The 20,008-nt window shown below is 40.9% G+C and overlaps 1 protein-coding gene and 1 long non-coding RNA gene across 2 annotated transcripts; one reads left to right on the forward strand and one right to left on the reverse strand.

Moving 5' to 3' along the window:
- Nucleotides 1-3,472: 3,472 nt before the first annotated feature.
- On the reverse strand, nucleotides 3,473-10,141 carry LOC124126775. Its single transcript, XM_046490300.2, has 4 exons — nucleotides 9,863-10,141; nucleotides 7,374-7,497; nucleotides 5,557-6,035; nucleotides 3,473-4,129 (listed from the first exon to the last, which is right to left on the reverse strand). Exons 1-4 carry the CDS (start codon nucleotides 10,024-10,026, stop codon nucleotides 3,682-3,684), a joined length of 1,215 nt encoding a protein of 404 aa, XP_046346256.2. The 5' UTR covers nucleotides 10,027-10,141; the 3' UTR covers nucleotides 3,473-3,681.
- Nucleotides 10,142-16,050: 5,909 nt separating this feature from the next.
- Nucleotides 16,051-19,595, forward strand: LOC125373343. The gene is made up of 3 exons (XR_007218357.1): nucleotides 16,051-16,588; nucleotides 16,886-18,597; nucleotides 19,523-19,595. It is a non-coding gene; the product is annotated as an uncharacterized LOC125373343 (long non-coding RNA).
- The last annotated feature ends 413 nt before the right edge of the window (nucleotides 19,596-20,008 follow it).

Here is a 20,008-nt window from a genome sequence, read left to right on the forward strand (position 1 = left end):
TGAAATAACAATGTTTTCACGTTGAAAAGCAAGAAGTTTTCGCTTTTTCTTTACCGCGCCAAATGACTTCAAGGTAAAAATAAAAAAACCCAATTAGATTTAGTTCAAAATTTTAATTAATAGGACAAACCCTAATCATACTCCATGTGCTCAGGTGTAATAATATTTTTTGCGGTTCAGCGAGAAATTGCTACCACTTTGACTGAGTGTAAAATGTACGATTCGGTAAGGTAGTGAGTTGCCATCGTGCCACCATTAAACAGGCCCGGTCATTGAGTTGTGTGAATAGAGGAAATACGGCACCACATTGTGTACACCAGGATGTAGCCACAAGCCGTATCGAGGAAGGAAATAAATTCTTAAGAACAGGAGGTGGACTATCGTACTCATTTTGTTTGTGTGTTGGTGTGTTTGTGTGTTGGTGTGTGTTTGTGTGTGTGTTGGTGAGTGTGTGTGTGTGTGTGTGTGTGTGTGTGTGTGTTGGTGAGTGTGTGTGTGTGTGTGTTGGTGAGTGTGTGTGTGTGTGTGTGTGTGTGTGTGTGTGTGTGTGTGTGTGTGTGTGCTGGTACGGACAAATGCAGGTTTTCTGCTGCTAACCCACTCAGATCCCATGCCGCAGTCTACCATGTAAACCCCACTTAGACACAACATCCCCACGTCACGTGTTTTTGAGCCTCACCTCTTTTCGAGGAACTAAACAATACGTGACCACGCGCTTAATGGCGTCATCAAGGTAGACGCTTCAAGCCCATTGAAGACGTCAAAAGTGTTCGCCACTTGCCGCTGAAGTCACATTGCGAATTAAGCTACATGAGGTAAGATATTCAATAACTAATGAAAACATAACTCAAAACTTACTATTTCACTCATGCACATTTTAATCAAACTTGATCTGCTGATAATTTTGCGTCAGAAAGTCGTGTGCACCGATGATGTATCGGCTGCTGTTTGTAAAGTTCCTGTTTGTAATGTCATGTGACTCATCCCTGTCATGCATCTTGTTTTAACCTAAAGGTAATGGAGGGGCTCGATCTCATGTGATGGCTCCAAATTGGCGCATCATCCAGCTCGGCGAGGCATTGTTACTATAAAATTTAAATGACATGGCCATGTCACTATCCAAGTGTTAACAGAAATGCATCAAGTTAAAGGTAAGACCAATTTTAGTGTATTGGGATTGCCATGGTCCACGTAATCAGAAATACTTCTAAGGGTCTCGAAAACATAGTACGCGAGGTTATACTGATTCCGAGACGGCCAGGCCTTGTTTCAGCCCCTGAATGCCGAGCCTCAGGCGGGGTAACAACAAGTATAATCTTTTGACGTCATTTGGTACGACGCGACCGGGGATGGAACTACCGATCTTCCGCTCTCCGGGCAGACTCGACCATAGAGATGACATAAACCTCGTATGGGCCATGGCCAGGCAAACAAGCTGCAGTACACGAAATAATCTCGACGTCGGGGTAAAGTTATAATCAATCACCTGTATCCTCGTCTATATGGGTCGTACCTCATGACATCACGTATTATGTGCTGAGAATCTGGGGCCGTCTTGATCAAACAATTTAGTTTTGACTAAAAAACGTAGGTTTCTGATGTTATATTGCAGTGCATTTTTATTGTTGAACAATGTGTAACTGTGTTACATTGTTTCTATGGAGATTCGGTAGACACTCATTGCATTGTGTTTGGATGGTAAACTGTTTAATGTAAGCAGTCCTCAGGAAATTACTATATCTAGATGCCAGTGTGGCGTGTAAACGTCCGGTCTACCGTGGAAGGTGGAATATTGTGTGATATTCTAGTGCCGCTAGAGAGCACTGTGTAAAGATTTCCAGAAGCTAGTGAGCCTGTATACACAGTGACAAGAGCATGTTTACGCAACTCTCTGACACCTTTCATCACACCAAGACCAGCTTTCATGTGTGGATTACTCATCATCCCTGGATCCCTGCCTTGGCCCCTCTCGGAAGCTTGACCGCTGGTGCCGCTGGGTGAATATATATTATTATCACTCATTTTTGCTGTCATCACCGTATGTTTCTATTTGATACTGACCACGGCAATCGTATTTTATACTGCCATTGAATTTTGTACGACTCTATTGTGTACTGCCATAGTAATTTCTGTGCAGTAATTTGTATTGATTTGACGGACAGACAAATGTATTCATTATTCATATAATTTAGAGACGCATGCTTGTTGTGGATTACATTTTGTGGATACTTAAGAACATAGTTGTTCAAGTTATGTGACAGGTTAAGCTTTCCAATACTTCATTCTTCGTAGATGCCAATAGATTTACAAGATGGTAGGTAGAAAAAGAAAATTATAATTATATGTGGTAGATGCTTGCTTAGATAGATTTCTCTTAATACATTATACCTACTTCAAGTAAACATAATATGAAATTCGTCTGATTAATATTTTTACAAAAAGAGCAACGTCTCTGTGCATTTTCAATATTTGTGTATCCACCAGTTTCTACAGCTAACCCAAAGTTACTGCATTTAAATTTTGCCAAAGCAGACCTTAAGTAAACAGGGATGTTTGGTGAAAGGTTCAATTCAACATTCAAAAGTGACTTAAACTGTACAAAGTACCTACATTTTGAGGAATTGGACATTTCGGTAATCCAGGCTTGCAGGAGACTATCAAAGATTATTTTCTTAAAAACGGATAATTATAAAACTATCTATTTTTCCAACATCTTGGGCTATCCACGCAAATCCAAGTAAATATAGGTAAACCAATTAACACGCCCACTTTCATCCACGAATAACAACATCTGATAACATTGGTACAGTGATCTATTTTGGTTTGGTTTGGTTTGTTGTTTAACGCTGCATAGCAATATTCCAGCTATATGACCGCGGTCTGTAAATAATCGAGTCTTGACCAGACAATCCAGTGATTGATATCATGAGCATCAATCCACGCATTTGGGATACGATGATGTGCATCAACCAAGTCAGCGAGCCCGACCACGCGATCACGTCAGTCGCCTCTTACGGTGTGTGTTTGTGAGAGAATGAATGTGTGTGTGTGTGATGGTGTGTTTGTGAGTGTGAGATGGTGAGTGTATGATGGTCTGTTTTGTGAGTGTGAGATTGTGTGTGTACGTGTTATTGATAGCATGAACAACGTTCCATCTAACCCCATTCGGGGGGTACGGTTGGCCCAGTCGCCTAAGGCGCGCGATTTGCTGTTCAGAGTTGCGTCCCTTTGGCTACCCAGAAAACTATGATTGTGGGTTCGAATCCATGTTCACCCCGATTATGTTTCTAGGTACCCGTGCTCGTTGGTTACACCAAAGTGGTAAACGCCTGAGGCCTGCATCACTTGGACTTTCTTTCCACATTAAGCTGACACACCGTGATGTAACTGGAATAATGTTAAAAGCGGCGTTAAACCTAACTCACTGCCTCACCCACTCACCCGATTCAAATGAGGACAACGCGACTCTAACTGACACAGTTAGACAAAGCGATCTTTATTGTTATACCGCTCGTATGTTGACATGGACGTACGGTTGTCGCAGCTCCAAGATTGCTGTGTGGAGTGGGACCCTGTAACCTCACCATAACACTTCTTCAGACTCCAGTAAACTAAACAACCAGACAAAGCCACTGAACACGTGTTAAAACCAGGAAGGCCGATACATTACCCGGACTCATATTATACTTCTTTTGCTTTCTTGCCGTCACATTTTCGTCCACCAACAAAGAAACGCAATAGTCCGTTGATGAGAGGAGTGAGCGACTCTGGGTGGCGTTCATACGCATGCATAACCACCATCATAGACAGGGAGTACAACAGGACGTAGCCCTGGGGAATCCGAGATAGGACCTTCACCTTGGACTTGACCTCCATATTGTACAGAGCATGCAGGGAATGGGGAACGAGGAACAAGGCCAGCTCCTTCCGTCTACTCTCCCTCTCAAACAACACCCCGAGACCACACACGAAGCCGGCTACGATTGGGACAAAGGGAGGTAATGGAGGGGGCTTCCGGATGAAGTTGCGTTGGAGACATATGACGTACTTGGCCAACATAACCATTGTTGACAGGAAAGCACCAGACATGACCAGATTCCTCAACAGCGACAATATGACGACTTTAGGTCTGAAAAATAGAATGAAACCATGGTATTAAGCGGGAAGTTGAGTCGAACATTTGAAATTATCACAGAGGCAAGCGCCAAGTCAAGTAACACTCGTGCCATTATGGTTGGTTGGTTTGTTTGTTTAACGCGGCACTCAGCAATATTCCAGCTATATGACGGCGGTCTGTAAATAATCGAGTCTGGACCAGACAATCCAGTGACTGATATCACTAGCATCGATCCACGCACTTGGGACCGTACCATTATGTGTTAACCTTAGTGCTTACCTACACAGTGGTTGGTTGTTGTTTTACGCCACACTCAGCAATATTCCAGCTATATGACGGCAGTCTGTAAATAATTGAGTCTGGACCAGACAATCCAGAGCCTGACATCAAGAGCATCTATCTACGCAATAGGGACACGATGACATGCATCAACCAAGTCAACGACCCTCTGACCATCCGATCACGTTAGTCGCCTCTTATGACAAGAATGGTTTGCTGAAGATCAGTTCTATCTGGATCTTAGCAGGGATGTACGAAAGACAGTAACCTACATACGTGAATGTCGAGTGAGTGAGTAAGAGAATTTTGTTTTACGCACAGTCCGCAACATTTCAATCATACCCTGCCGGTTTGTAAATAATGACTTTATGGTCAGATAGATAGTGGTTGATATCAGAAGTAACGCCGAAATCAAAAGTTATACCGTCATACATTTTGATGTCATACATAATTGACATGCTTATATACGTGTATAAGTGTGATGCTATAATTGTAAAACTAAAGTATTAACAGGTGTACAAGTTTCGCATCTGATAAAATAAACTCGCCTGGAGTTTTAAAGTTCCTAAACCCCGCTTCAATATTTTACTCTGAAATGAACGCCATCATTACCGTAGGTAAAACGAGATGAAATGCTATAATAAAGGATCGGGCCGTTTCAGAACCTTCCTTGCATTGTGTGCAGGTGTTGATCCACAACATTTGTGCAGTGGTACAATGAACTGTGTGTGTTTCTCTCTGAAAATTTCGTCAACATTTTTACAATTAAGTTTTAGGGGTAGGTATGTTTCCAAACTTGAGGAATTCGTGTGTTTACCCGTCAACTTTTGAACTGCCCCCTTGCAACAAACACGTCGCGCTGGAGCCTAGGGTCCCGCCAGGTCGATCGTAACGCCCATATATTAACACCTACGACAGTCGTAACCTTACGATCGCTTTGTTGAACGTGCCAGGCCCCAAAAGCTTTGAAATGTGGACGACAATGACAGTCTTATTAAAATCGGATCTTTCACTTCGATACCAAACTTTTCTGCGTGGATATCTGTAAAAACTGGTTGTGTAGCTGATACAGTGATGACTTACCGTGTATATTCCACAAAGTTATCATATATTTTCTTTAATCAATGGACTTACGTTGATGCTAATTAATAAGAGCTTACTTCTCCACTATGAGGTGGCGGCGAAAGATGACAATTGGAGTGACATGGATAGGCAAGTAGAGCTTCACAAAAGATGAGAGACTGCACAGGAAATCCCAGAATGCATGTCGAGTGCACGAGTCTGCGTGTAGACCCCCTTCCTGACAGGATATGAAATGGTCACTGGGCAACCGGAACAGTAAGTCCAGTTTCGTATCCGTGTAGTCACGTGACCATTTCAAGATCGAATGGTAATACCCTTTGGCAAGAACACTGGGTCTCAAGGCCGTACAATACACTAGGAAGCCGCAACATAAACAGAAGGCCATTGTTTCACTGTAAGGCACCTTCCGGACGTGTTCACGGGTCACTAGAGTCGATACCCCAGCTCCTAGTGCTCGGGCCACAGCGAATAAAGCCACCACGCTTCTCCTGCTGTGGTCTTCAACGATGATGGTGAGGCCGGCCAAGCCCCCTGCAAGTCCGTAGTTCCATCCATCCTAGAACAAAATTCCAGTCATTTGACATGCGTGTGTGAATTGTATTTAACGCTGCCTTTAACAGACAAATGTTTTCAAGTAATATCACGACGTGTCAGTTTAATGTGGGAGGAAGCCTAAAATGATGCAGGTCCCAAACGTTTACTACTTTGGTGAAACCCACGAGCACGAGTATGGTGCTGATGAAGGAAGACAATCAATTTGAACCGAGAACGAAAAAGGGACGCAACTCTGCAAAGTAAAATTTAAGGGCTTCGAACAACTGAGGCCCCTTTGACATGACCAAATATGACATAATATCACAGTCAGTCTGACGACAACCTTCATAGTAACATAGTTATGTCATTTTAAACATCAATGAAATGGGAAAGTGAAGTGAAGTGAAATGGGGTTTAACGTCGCGTCAAAGATTATTGCACTTATATAACGACGTACGTGCATGCACGTGTGTGTGTGTGTGTGTGTGTGTGTGTGTGTGTGTGTGTGTGTGTGTGTGTGTGTGTGCTTGTACTAGTCCTGATGCCAATTTATAGTGCTAGCCCACTGAGATACCATGCCGCAGTTTGACATGAATACTCCACTCAGATACAGTGTACTGACTCCGAGCCGACCAGTCCTTGTTTTAGTCCCTAAATGCGCCAGACAGAGTAACAAAAAGTACCATCTTTTAACGTCTTTTGGTATGACGCGGCCGGGGATCAAACCCCTGACCTTCCGCTCTCCGGGCGGACGCTTTACCACTAGACCACAGAGGCGGTCAAATAGGAAGAGCATGTTCACAGGTCCACCTGAACAAAGCGATCGCATATCTATGATGCCACATCTCTATTTGTCTTATGAATGTAATTTGATTGGGGTACTCAAAACGAGGCTATTGTGGCGAATGTGTCCAGGGTATTTATAATAAAATGACGATATAATACACGAGATTATCGAGGATGGGACAGATACCGTCCACCAGCTGGGCTAACAACACAATCGTTCTGACGTACAGGTGTTTGTAATACACAGTTTGGTTAAAAGCCAGGGAACCAGTGAAGTCCTGGGTTAGAATTGGTCTTCAGCAACCCATGCTTGTTTTAACAGGTGACTATGCTTGTCGTAAGAGGCGACTAACGGGATCGGGTGGTCAGTTTTCCTGATTTGGTTGATGCATGACATCCCAATTGCGTGGATCGATGCTCATGATGTCTGGTCCAGACTCGATTATCCACAGACTTGCTGCCATATACCTAGAATATTGCTGAGTGAGGCGTTAAACAACAAACAAACAAAAGCCAGTGGTCGCCTCATTACGTTGACTGCGATGTATCCCATGAACATGCAGCGAATACTCACATTGATTCCTCTGTATTTCTTGAGGAGGTCGACAGCAAGGTGGTACACACTGGGATACAAACCTAGGAACGTGGCGAACCTGGCGCAGTCCGAGCTCACGATCTGTCCAGGGATCAGCGGTAGACTGAAAAAGGACAGCATGACCTCAGCATTACGTTGGCGCATTCGTGTCGTTCAGGATTTGAGTATTTATAATAACTAGTGATACCAGTGTGTAAAACTGACATGATTTAATAACAACCAAATAATGCCTTGATTTAATTAAGGTTAGTTTTCTGTTGGATTTTAGAACGAAACGATTTATGGAACGAAACATCAGCTGGTAAAACAGACACTGACTGGTACAGACAGTCCGACCCGTGAAGATCCGGGGTAGAAAGAGAGAATCTCACCCGAGTGTCTTTTGATATGAAATATATCAACACGAGTTGATAAAAGTGGAAAAACTCCGAGGCTGACACGAGTTGATAAAAGTGGAAAAACTACACTTTTACCAACTTTTTCAGTTTGTGGACAGTAGTGTCTTATGTGTAAAACGTACTGCCTACAGCTTCAGTAGCAGAGCCATTAGTGATGTCATTTGATTGTGACGTCATGGAAATCAATGACGTCACAATGGTTTGCAAAGCATTGTGATACAATCTCACCCAAGCGATATCTCCCGTGGGAGCCAGTTTTGGATGATAATAGGTCTAGCAACCCATGCGTGCCGTAAGAGGCGACTGTGCTTGTCGTATATGTATTGTCACCAATACCGTATTCACCTAGTGTGTATGGCCACGCGGGTAATCTATTTGTTAGAGGGTCGGGTGTATTGTATTCGATCATGTAGGCAACTATGCTTGTCGTAAGAGGCGACTAACGGGATCGGGTGGTCAGGCTCGCTGACCTGGTTGATGCATGTCACCGTATCCAATTGCGTGGATCGATGCTCATGATGTCAATCACTGGATTGTCTGGTCCAGACTCGATTATTTACAGACCGCCGTCATATTGCTAGAATAGTTGCTGATTGCGGCGTTAAACAACAAACAAATAACCAACCATACAGCCCAATGTATGTTAATTTAACGCCGCATGCAGCAATGCTGGACCACACAATCCAGTGATCGATATTTTCAGCACAGGCTCCTCCGGACCCACGGGGTACTAGGTCAATGTGTACCAATGTACCTTTTTATGTTCTGATGTCATATTCTACATGTTAAGAAGCCTGTTAAAGATGGGGATTTCAGGAACACCAGAAATGGTCTACGCACATTGTACCCATGTGGCGAATCGAACCCGGGCCTTCGGCGTGACGAGTGAACGCTTTAACCACTGGAAACCCTGAACTGAGTGCATTTCTTTCAAGAAGATAGGGACATAACGCTTAATAGCCACTGATGGTGCTACGATCGAGCCACGAAATCCCGGCCTAGTTCGGCAAGGGAAACTGGACTTTTGTTCTATATATTGACAGTACGATTGACCGATGGTGTGGGACGTTGCTCATTATATCAATCACTAGTTTGGGCTCACCCTAACACACTACGAATGTGTCCAACTTAGTGTTCGAGCTCGCATGGCTTTATACATTTAGCAATATCGCTGTATTCTGTTTTTGGCGGGAAATTTGCAAAACAAACAACATTACCCAATTATTTTTCAGCTCCTTGCATACAAATACCCATGAAATACCCCATATAGTATAATAATTCAGTCCCTTATTACCTACAGTAATATACACTTTTCAACTTGCGGACTACCTACAGTACCTACCTACTGTGCCTTACTTGAGATTTACAGGCCGCTGCCCCCAATTCACATACTGTTGCTCAGAAACTTCAATAACAGCTCGTTCTCACTATCATTATTCCTATAAAAACGTTACATTGAAGAGTGAAAAGTAAAGATAGCAAATTATATTTTATATGACTTTTAAAATTCGAAATTCTTATTTACAAATTCGTTTACGTCAACAAAGGTGTACAAGGTCAAAGTCGGAAAGAATGTTTACATTCACGAGTTACTACCGACGCTAATCTTCTTATCTGAACAGACCCCGAGATTGTTTAGTGGATGTGTCCCGCTATCAACGTGTCGTCTATATTTATACCAGTAAATGTTTTCAATGTAACAGTCAATTAACAAGTGGGTACAAGGTGCACGGTGCGCGGAGGTGATCGCACAAACCATGTGAAAATCATGCCACTTGGCCTTTGTTTACTGATCTGTGCGTGGCTAATCACAGAAAACTCGCCCAGATCATGCGTTAAGGCTTAATTTGACCTGCGTTGTAGGACATACAGTAATTATACAGTAGGCAGTATATCTCAAATTTTATCATTCACATGAACAGTATTATATAAATATGTCACACTGTTTAGCAATCGTGACATGATGTAACGTTACGACTGAGGCGGAGCTCATACAGTACAATGGCCCACTTTTTGCCAATCTCTATTGAGGTGTGAGGATCAGCCTTCTCAAGTATTCACTGAACTTACCCGCGCCGGAACGGATTTTTCGTGAGTGCCGTGACAGTTTTAAATCCCGAATACAGCGCCAAACCGCTTGCGAATCCCCTGACGAAACGTCGAACAAACTTCTTGGTTCTTTTAGACATATATTGAGACTGAGTTGGTCTCCGTGGTCCATCTCTTACCTCCATTACTGTATCAGTGGACTGCTACACTGGTGTAGATCCAGACAGGCCCGACCATGTGATGGCCCTTAGTGATAACACACTGCTGAGCTGTGCATGACGTCCAGAAGGCCATACGGTACATCAACGACATAAGGCGCCTATACATGTAGGCCGATATAAAAGGATTTTGTTTCTGGTCCACCCTCGCGTCATTTTCAACCGCCAGCCTCTGTTCATTTTTTATTTACCGGACCAAGCGCAGGTAACTCTTTACTGCTTTCCCCCAAACGAAAGTTCAAACGGCACCAGACGCACGGTACCTCTAGGTTACACACGACCAAATATTTTCCCATATACTTCACCTTCCTGGGACAAGGGAGTTTGCTGACTATAAAAGTCCATTTTTCACCCTTGCCGAACTAGGCTGGACTTATGAAGTTGTATTTTGGCTGGACTAACGAGTCTATGCATAGTCCAATCAAAATCGCGTAACGAAATCTACATCCGGTTCGTAAACTGCCGTGCAGATTTGGTCGATTGCAGGATTTGCAAAGCATGTGTACCGCCAACTCGGCGTCAGCAGATATTGTCCAAATATTTTCATGTTTAAAATCAAGGCGCTCACGTGATTTGATGCACTTTGAGAAGTAAGACCCGTTTTATCACAATATAGATTTTGATTATCGATCAGATCGTCTTGACTTGGTGACGCCATTTTGTTTGAAGCAAATGCAAGTGATATGAGAGGTAGAATCTGATTGGTCAATAGGAGGGGCATAACTCGTAAAAGCGACTGGTGGCGCTACGATCGAGCCTGGATATTCCAGTCTAGTACGGCAAGAGTGGAAACTGGACTTTTTGCAGTCAGTTAACTCCCTTGCCTCGTGTAACGTTATTTATTTCAAACACACCAGGCATTCAACAGCCACTACATGTACATGTACACGAAGCATGGCCTTAATTAGGCTGCACTAAATTCACAAAATGTGGCTAGCTTAGCCAGCTCCATTTCTGAGTAGAACGCACCAACAAACTCAGTTGTTACCAAATGTCACGTACTTGAAAATATCTGTGGTCCCATTCAGTATATTTAAGTAAATAAAGAAGTAAATATTGAAAAAGATAGTCAGTCTTAATTACTGTGTGGATGTACATGTAAAACTTATATAACTGATATAAATCTTACACCATATCACCCAATCATAGCTGCCCGCATCCTCACTGCATACTCAATCTGGTCGGACAACTGATTCTAAAAAAACTAGTTTTGAACCTTTGTAGGTTGGCTGTGGGAGAAGGACGTAATACCTTTTGTGCTTGTCGAGTGTTGTTTAGACATCACTGAACTGTTATGTATCCCTGCGAAAAGTACATTCTGTTCCTGCAGACAAATACCAATACGAAACCCGTGAATATCCGGTTAGAAAAATCAGTAACCCACGCTTGTCGTAACAGTCGACTATGCTTGTCGCAAGGGGTGACTAACGTGATTGGACGGTCAGGTTCGCTGACTTGGTTGATGCATATCATCGTATCCCAATTGCGTAGATCGATGCTCATGATTTCAATCACTGGATTATCTGGTCCAGACTAGGATATTTACAGACCGCCGTCATGTAGCTGGTATATTGCGGTGTGCAGAGTTAAACAACAAACAAACAAAACCAATACGAAACTTGTCGCGTCATTTTAGGCAGACCAAAAGACCAGACACAATACTTATTTGGCCTTAGATACAGTATCTGAGTGTACAGTTGTGCTTAGAAACCGCACACTCAGCAAATCAGCTTGGAAGTTCAGCTAATCTGCATTTAACATTAAGTGAGTGAGTGAGTTGGGTTTAACGCCTTAACATTACTGGAACACTATGGACCCGGATGTCTCATGTTGTTACATGCTTGAAATGTAGGCGTTGTTCATGTATAATAAGTAATTTACAGCAAATATAATGATGAAATATGTTCAAATATGTACATATATACATAGTATTAACGAATAATTTGGAGTTGTTTCGTCTGTGTGTCTGGTTCACGTCATTATGCGAGTTATTATAAAGGGATATTAAACTGTATTAAGAGAAAGGGGGGTTGGGGGGGGGGGGGGGTGGGGTGGGGGGGGGGTGGGGGTAAGGGGGGGGGGGGGGGGAACAGTGGGACTACTCATCTACATTCGATTCGTTCGTTCATATTTCGATCACAAGAACATTTTTATTTTTGTTTTCGCTGAAACTGCAACGAGAGGAAACCAAACTAAAGTAATTTTTAACTTTTAATTTCATTATTAAATGTTGAAGTACAAAAGCAGAAGAACAATGTCTTATTTAAATGATTATTTAGCAGCTGGTTATATATTCCGATGAACGAACGTGTGTCGGTTCAGGATGACAGAAGGGTTTGTGTTTGAGTAGAACTATTTCCCATCAACTGACATACTACAAATTACAAATAAGAAACCTGAAAAGTTAGAAACCAAATTATTCTCTAAAATGTTGTGAAGAACACCGAAAAGCAACGCGTGCTGTTTGACATTAAATATTTTTGCTTTTGCTATCGTACTGGGGCTAGCTCCAAGCTCCAAGTACACTAAACTTATGCATGATCGTTAATGACCATTAAACATAGAATGTGGGGTCGCGTCAAATTTAGAAATGTCCCCCAAATAAGTGGAAAGCTTTACTGAGGCCTTGAATTGTGTAACCTTGATCAAGTTCTGAGCAAGAGTCGTATGACGATCTTTGAAATCTTGGTAGAAAGAACATGCTCGATATTATCTCATAAGTTGCGAAATGTAAACTCCAAAGGCTGGAATATTGCTCGACATGAAGGGAAACTTGACTGTTGGAAAGTTGAAGTCATCCCTTTTGTCATACAGTCTTGTGGAGAGTGTTTTGTCACTCTGAATCGTTATGCATATATCTAAATATGAAACAGATGAGGCGGTCTCTCAGGTCTCCTTTATTTCTAGTTCAACTGGGTAAATCAGTTGAAGGGAATTGGCTATTGGATTGTTATTGAACGATATCAGATCATCGATATACCTGAAGCTAAAGTTAAACTGCTTGGTCAAATTACCTTATGTTGACTCTGCCAATCCGAACAGAAATTCCGATTCATACTACACTCCAGTCCTTGATACATGGTCGTTTTCAGCTGGCATCACCGCCTGTCTTACAGCGGGAAAGTTTGGCCACGTCAGACATTTTATTTCGACTGGGCTCAATACGACGAATACATGTAGGTATTCAAGTGAACATCCGATAAAATGTCCTTGAAGCATTTCCGACAGTATATGTGTATTTTGTAAAGGTTTGCAGTGATGGCTTTCGCGCTTGACACACTGTTTTTTCATCAGCTTTGCTGATGTCGATATTTTCAGCAGAAGTGCTTGGTGACCTCTAAATGACATGTCAGAAGTCAAACTGGAACTCGTCTCTTGTGTATGCACAGTTGTCTAGTCTACTACGTACTTGAGCTGAGACAGGGCATTTTTGTCGTTCAGCTTTCCTGGACAAAATATAAAAGAGAAACCATTTTCACAGAGCCATGACATGACTTGGTTTGGTCAACCTTGAGCTTTCTCTAAGTTGCTCAACTGACGAGACTGAAACTGTTTGTTTTTGTTGAATCTCCTTTAAATTACACCTGTGGTAATAAATATAATATTACACTAGCTTCAATTTAATAATTATAAAGTTTATGTCCCGGGTGAAATAAATTTCAGTCTGCCCTCGATAAACCTCGTGTAAAACTGAACACTATTTCACCCGGGACATAAACTTGTTTTTAAATTGAAGCTCGTGTAGTATCTTATAAATATTACCCATTGAGGCAAAGATATAGGTGAAAACGATTTCAGTCATTTTCGCTGCGTATCATATTTTGCTTCATACAGATTGGCTAGTTAGCTGGAGCTGTTCGTTTGTTTTCCGTTTGTGAAAAGGATAGAGCAACGTGTCAACATGTGAAAATATTGTCACAAATAATTGAAAATTACGTCATCCATTTTATTCCAATATACTTTTTTATTTCCAACAAAGTACATAGATGGGACATATGACAGGTCAGCAGCAGGACAAATATTTAATGCAGTCAAGAAAAAACCAAAAGTTAAAATTGTATGAGGGCTTCAGACACTTTCCAATATTATAACAAGGTGAGTGAGTGAGTGAGTATGGTTTTTGCGCCGCTTTTAGCAATATTCCAGCAATATCACGGCGGGGGACACCAGAAATGGGCTTCACACATTGGACCCATGTCGGGAATCGAACCCGGGTTTTCGGCGTGACGAGCGAACGCTTTAACCACTAGGCTACCCGACCGCCCTATAACAAGGTGAGGTGAAATGGGGTTTAACATCGCGTCCAAGATTATTGCACTTATATAGCGACGTGCATGTACGTGTGTGTGTACGGGCGGACGCTCTACCACTAGACCACGGAGGCGGTCCAATATTATAATTTAAACAAACGTTTAACTTTCAATTACAAATTTTGACAAAGGTAACTATTCCTTTTCAAATATATTTCCTTGCAATACATTTTTCAATAATGCATGAGCTTTTGACTTCATCCATCGTTCATGACGTCACCAACGATTTAATGTAACATCGTTCCAACAAAAGACTCACGAGACTCCACTGATCGGGAAACGAACAGGTTTAATACACTGCTCAAAAAGGACTATGGGTTATATAAAACTCGAAATTACAGATTATCTGTGTCTCGTGAAATAATTTTAAATGATCCTCGCCAAGAATCTAAGCTTTCAACTTTTATTCACTCGGAACATGTAATTGTAAAGTATATTGCCACAAACCGTACTGTGTTGCCGACACAACCATGTGGACACAAACCGGAGCCTACATCCTTTTGATACATACTATTTCCGGTAAACCAAACCTCTCATTTTTTCTAATTCTAAGTTTTTTTTGTCAATACAAGCCTCTTGACAGCTGTCATATTTAGATGTTCACAAAGAACGTTTATCATTACGTAAAATGTCTATATAGTTTTATTTACAGTGTCCATAGTGTCGATAAGGTTTATTGCGAAAATGTTTATTTGAACATTGAATGATCACTCAGTCATGGAAATAGGGCGAGGGAGTAACCTCGTGTTTAAAGCGTTCGCTCGTCACTCCAAGTACATGGTAACGATTCTCCTCATGGGTACATGTGTGTTCCAGTCGTGATACTGCTGTAAGATTTGTAAAGGAGGCGTACTCACTGATGGGCATAAAGAAGCCTAAAAAATAAAAGATATGTGTTTGTAGTGTTTCGCCATAGTCAGCAATATTTCTGCTTTACGGCGGCGACCGCTAAATACTCGAGTCTGGACCAGTAAGCCAGTAGTTGACGGCATGAGCAACAGTTCACACAATTAGGAGACGATGAGAGGCAGTCAGCCCTGTCACTGAGCTTGACCACTTGATCAAGTTAAAATGTAGTCGCCTTTCACCAGAAGCAAAACAGTGCTCAGGACCTATTCAACCCGAGCACTAATGAAATATATCGCAAACAAGTAACAATTATGATAAAACCAATGCCCTCCAAACTTGGTAATAATGACAAGAATAAAAGACAATTACACATAAATTCATAATACACATAAATCAAATAATTATAGAATAACCCACGAGGTAGGAGTGATTACGTAAAATATGTCACTCGTGAAATTAATGTTGTAAGTTTCTCGCGTGGGTTATTCTATTTATTACCCATAATCATATTAAAGACGTTTCAAGTGGAAAAACCTGTCGGCGATCAAGAATCAGCTGTTTTGTATCAATCCGCGTGTGAAAAAACACTGTCCATTCCCTCCAATCGCATTACTCAATTAACGTGTTGTTACGCGTGAAAATTATAGTTCTGTTAAAAAACTATAAAGATCACATTAATGCAGTTATATTTCTGTCCGATTTACACAGCGTACACTATCTAGCATTGATAAAGGAAGACAAGTTTCCAAAAAGGTTAATCAGGTTTTTTAATCAAGGCTTGTTTTGACAAGATCTCGTCGCTGACAGACAGCCCCCGTTGTGCATCGGCAGAGACATGCATTTCACGTTGAGAAGAGGAAACACGGAAAACCTGTCAAATTTTTAAGGTGTCATTTGAAAAATGCCAAAACCTTTAACTTCAACATAGACGGAATGTACAGAAGTCTTGTTTGTTTGAGAAACGTTACGAAAAGAAGGTAAACTTTGAAAAGTACGATTGCTGTCACAGTGTCGGAATGAATGACCCGACTTGACCCAGTTATGAGACAGCCGAAACCAGGAATGACAAGAGAACCGGCGTTACAGTTTAATCCGGACAACAAGTTAAATAAACATCCTGTGTGATTTGAGACAAGTGTCACTGAATGGAAACATGTGCATGTGGGATTTTAGGAAGACTTGTCAATCAAGCTTGTGGAGTAGACACAGTCAGACGACGGGAGTTTGTTGATATTTTGATGTGATTCATAATGGTCGAATAGAATCTACCTGTTGATAGACTAACACGGTATCTGGAGACTTGGTGACAAGCTGTCCGCATTCACGGAGTTCATTTAGTTCAATATCGGACACAGGATCAGCTCGCTGCGGTAAGTTTTCTTTTCCTTGTATTTTTAATTATTTTAGGTTTGATTTCAAAACCTATCCGAGTTCAGCAAAGTGCATCGATTTCGCAACCAGATGTTGGTAATCTTGTCGCCAAAGGAACATTCTATGCTACCCTTCATCTCCTTCAAAGTAGACATTGCTAATTCTGAACCGTCTGATGTGCATGCCGAAATGATAAATTTACAAAGAAGAATGTTTTTCTTACCTGTATAAATTTAAAGTTCATGTCAACTTGTCAAATTTAGTCTTTTTCATTGTGTTTTCATTTTCATTGGCAGTTATCGATGTCATCATCGTTCACAAAGGCAAACCTGTCTGTACTAAGTCCGGTTTTGGGATTCGGGTGGTAGCAAGATTCGCCCAACAGCAAGTCCTCTAACACAGACGCAAACCCGGATTTGCTTGTGTTGATCTTGGCGCACCAGAAACAGTTTCTGGCAACATCACAATCTGAATCTTGGAACCTCAATCTGGCCATATGCAGTTTTGACAACAAAGACATTTAATGTGTTCAGAGGTTGAATTATACGAATAACTCTTCATGTCAGTCAGATCTCCGTCCGCTTTAACGAGGTCATTTACTTTGACAGGTGTCAAATGTTTGTTTACAAACGTAGACGTAGTTTTGGTTTTTACTGTAAAACGAAAATCATGGAAATAAATGAAAAATAAATAATGTGGAATAATGTTGTTGATATGAAACTATGTTTCTTGTCATAAAAATCTCGAATCAGTGAGATTGTAGCACGTAAATCATCTGAAGGGAAAGGCGTGCTTTTATGAATGAATGTGATGAGAAAAAAATAGTTCCGTTGTCCAATGAAAATTTCTCTTTGTTCAACTGACCAATCAGCTTCGAGAATCACTAATTGCACACTGTGCAAATATCAAAAAGTTATTACTCTGCATATTTGAGCCCATATGGGTAATAAAGTGTCTTCCTTCACCACCATTATCCTCACAGTGATTGGTGAATGGTTTTCTTGAATTTGTCAATTTTGTTTGGTCTCGAAATGGATACGAATATTTTTATCCCTAGGACATTTGTGTATATGTTATAAACGCATATTTTAATCCCCATCCATCTTGATGCACTGGCTGATTTCTTCCCACAGCCTCTCTTCATCGTCCCTGTATCTGTCCACACAGAAGATGTGTCTCTCCTCCACAACATTCAGCAAGGCAGGGGAGATGTCATCTCGTCTCACGTCCTCAAACAACACAAGAAGGATGCTACCAACTGGCATTCTGGTGGAGGAATACACAGTACGATTAACGATGAAGCTGCACCACTGGTCCTCTACAAAAGATTGAGTGAGAATAAGGAGCGTCTTCCAACTGGAATCTATTCCGTTGATGATGTCGTCAGCTATTTGTCCTCCAGGGATGGTGTCTCTGTCCTTCAGGAAGAGTTTGACTCCATGTCTGTCTTCCAGGTGCTCTCTGTGACAGATGTACTGATAATCGCAGTCACTGTGGCCGATGTTGGCATCGTTTGGGAAATTAGTCCGTCTCAATGGTTTTGCTACATTTACAAAGCCAAATAATCGCAGTAAAATGTTGAAAAGTAGAGTCTTCTTTTGAATTATGACATACATTACCGTTAAGAAGAAGAAGAGCAATGCAAAACCTGAAATGCAAACAGAAAGCCAAAATGGACTTGAACAACGCCTCCAGATTGCTTCGTTATGACTATAAACATATAATGGAGATTCAATCTGTCCATTATCTAGCACGCAGATATAGTCGTCTACGTTCTTCACGGTTGCGTTTGACGAGAAAAGCCACAGCACAAAGCCAAGATTGTTACAGCCACAGGACAAAAGGTTGCCATTCAGGTTCAGGGAAAAATTGTGTCTGGGTGACAGCTCATCAACAAGGGTCATCTCTGTTTCTGACAGAACAGGGAGCGAGTTGAAGCTGAGGTCAAGGTCATACAGGGAAGATGTCGTTGTCAGATCAAAGGGAATGGCCTCAAAGCGATTAAATGGTAGATCGATCTTGATCAGTGGGTTATTGGAAAATATCTTCTGATCCATAACTGCGACATCTTTATAACTAAGAACGATCGTCTCTAACCTTATTAACGGTCGAAATACTTCACTTCCATGATTTAAAAGAAAGTTCTTGTCAAGTCCAATTTGAGACATTTTTAAAATTTTAAGAATCGTGAAATAGCTCATCGTATCTGGTTTCATTTTTGTGACTTTCCCGAGATATCAAGCTCTGTGAGGTTTTCTAAACCATAAACACCATACTGAAAAGCTTCAAGTCCATTGAAAGCAAAAATAAAACTCCGGAGTGATACTGCGTTTGAAAATACGATTTTACTATTTAACTCCCCTATGTCACTTAATATACCGTGGATGTACAGGGATCTCAGAGTTGGGGGAAACGATAAACGTAAGGTTGGTACTGATGAAGAAAATTCGTAATTAGGCATTTTTGAAGTAACTCATTTTTCCTGAAATGGTTTGAAACATTAACAAACGAAATATGTGGTGCAAAGTATATACTAAAAAGTAACATCATATCGCCTAATAGGTTATTATCAGACAAATCAATGGATACAAGACAGTTGGAGAAACGTGAATCAGGTTTCAAAATAGAGGTGCCAATCCATAGAATCATTTATATCTTTTTCATGTGATTGATTTTTCTTTGATTTTTTTTCTCTTCAAATAAGATGATATTGAAAATTGAATTTCCTCTAACTTTCATCAAGAAGGTTTCGAATACAACTGTTGCTGGGTATTTTAATTTTAAAAGCTCTACAGGAACATTATCCTGGTCATTACAGGCAAATTCAAGTTTAACTTCTTCAAGTGTTTTTGTAACCATATCACAAAATTCCTTATTATATAACAAAGATGAATTAAATTTCCAATAACCCTTCCCTTTTTCTTTGTTTACAGATGTGGATAAGGTTAAAGAGATGGCTGAGTGATCCGATTTGTAGCCTGCTGATATATTTGCATCTAGTGTTACTTACATTTTCTGATATTAAAAAGAAGTCAAGTCTACCTTGTTGTCGCGGGTTCTTTTTCCACCAGGTATATTAATTAAAAGTAGGGTTCAGTTCTCTCCAGATATCATGAAGATTATATCTCTCCATATTTTCTATAATAAGATTTCGCGCTTTAGGGTTGTTGATATGTTTATAATTTTCAAGATCTATGTTTGGATCTATTACCAAATTCCAATCACCACATACATGTATAACCCGAGTCATTGTCAAATTCTAGCATATCTGTAAATAATTGTTTATAAAAATTTGGATCATCATTATTAGGGCCATAAATATTAGCAATTACCATATCAATTCCATCAATATTTAGTGAAACAATTAGGAAATTTACATTTTTATCCTTTTTATATGAATGTATATCGATTTCACAGTT

The sequence above is a fragment of the Haliotis rufescens genome, unplaced genomic scaffold (assembly GCF_023055435.1).
Source record: "Haliotis rufescens isolate VD_foot unplaced genomic scaffold, xgHalRufe1.0.p SCAF_5, whole genome shotgun sequence".
Lineage (NCBI taxonomy): Eukaryota > Metazoa > Mollusca > Gastropoda > Lepetellida > Haliotidae > Haliotis > Haliotis rufescens.

Excerpts from the sequence above, each read along its gene's own strand:
- LOC124126775 (XM_046490300.2), bottom strand. The coding sequence starts at position 10,026 with ATGGAGGTAAGAGATGGACCACGGAGACCAACTCAGTCTCAATATATG. Across the intron at positions 6,036-7,373 it reads AGAAATACAGAGGAATCAAT|GATGGATGGAACTACGGACT; the intron begins GTGAGTATTCGC and ends ATTTTGTTCTAG. Across the intron at positions 4,130-5,556 it reads CGCCACCTCATAGTGGAGAA|ACCTAAAGTCGTCATATTGT; the intron begins GTAAGCTCTTAT and ends TCTATTTTTCAG.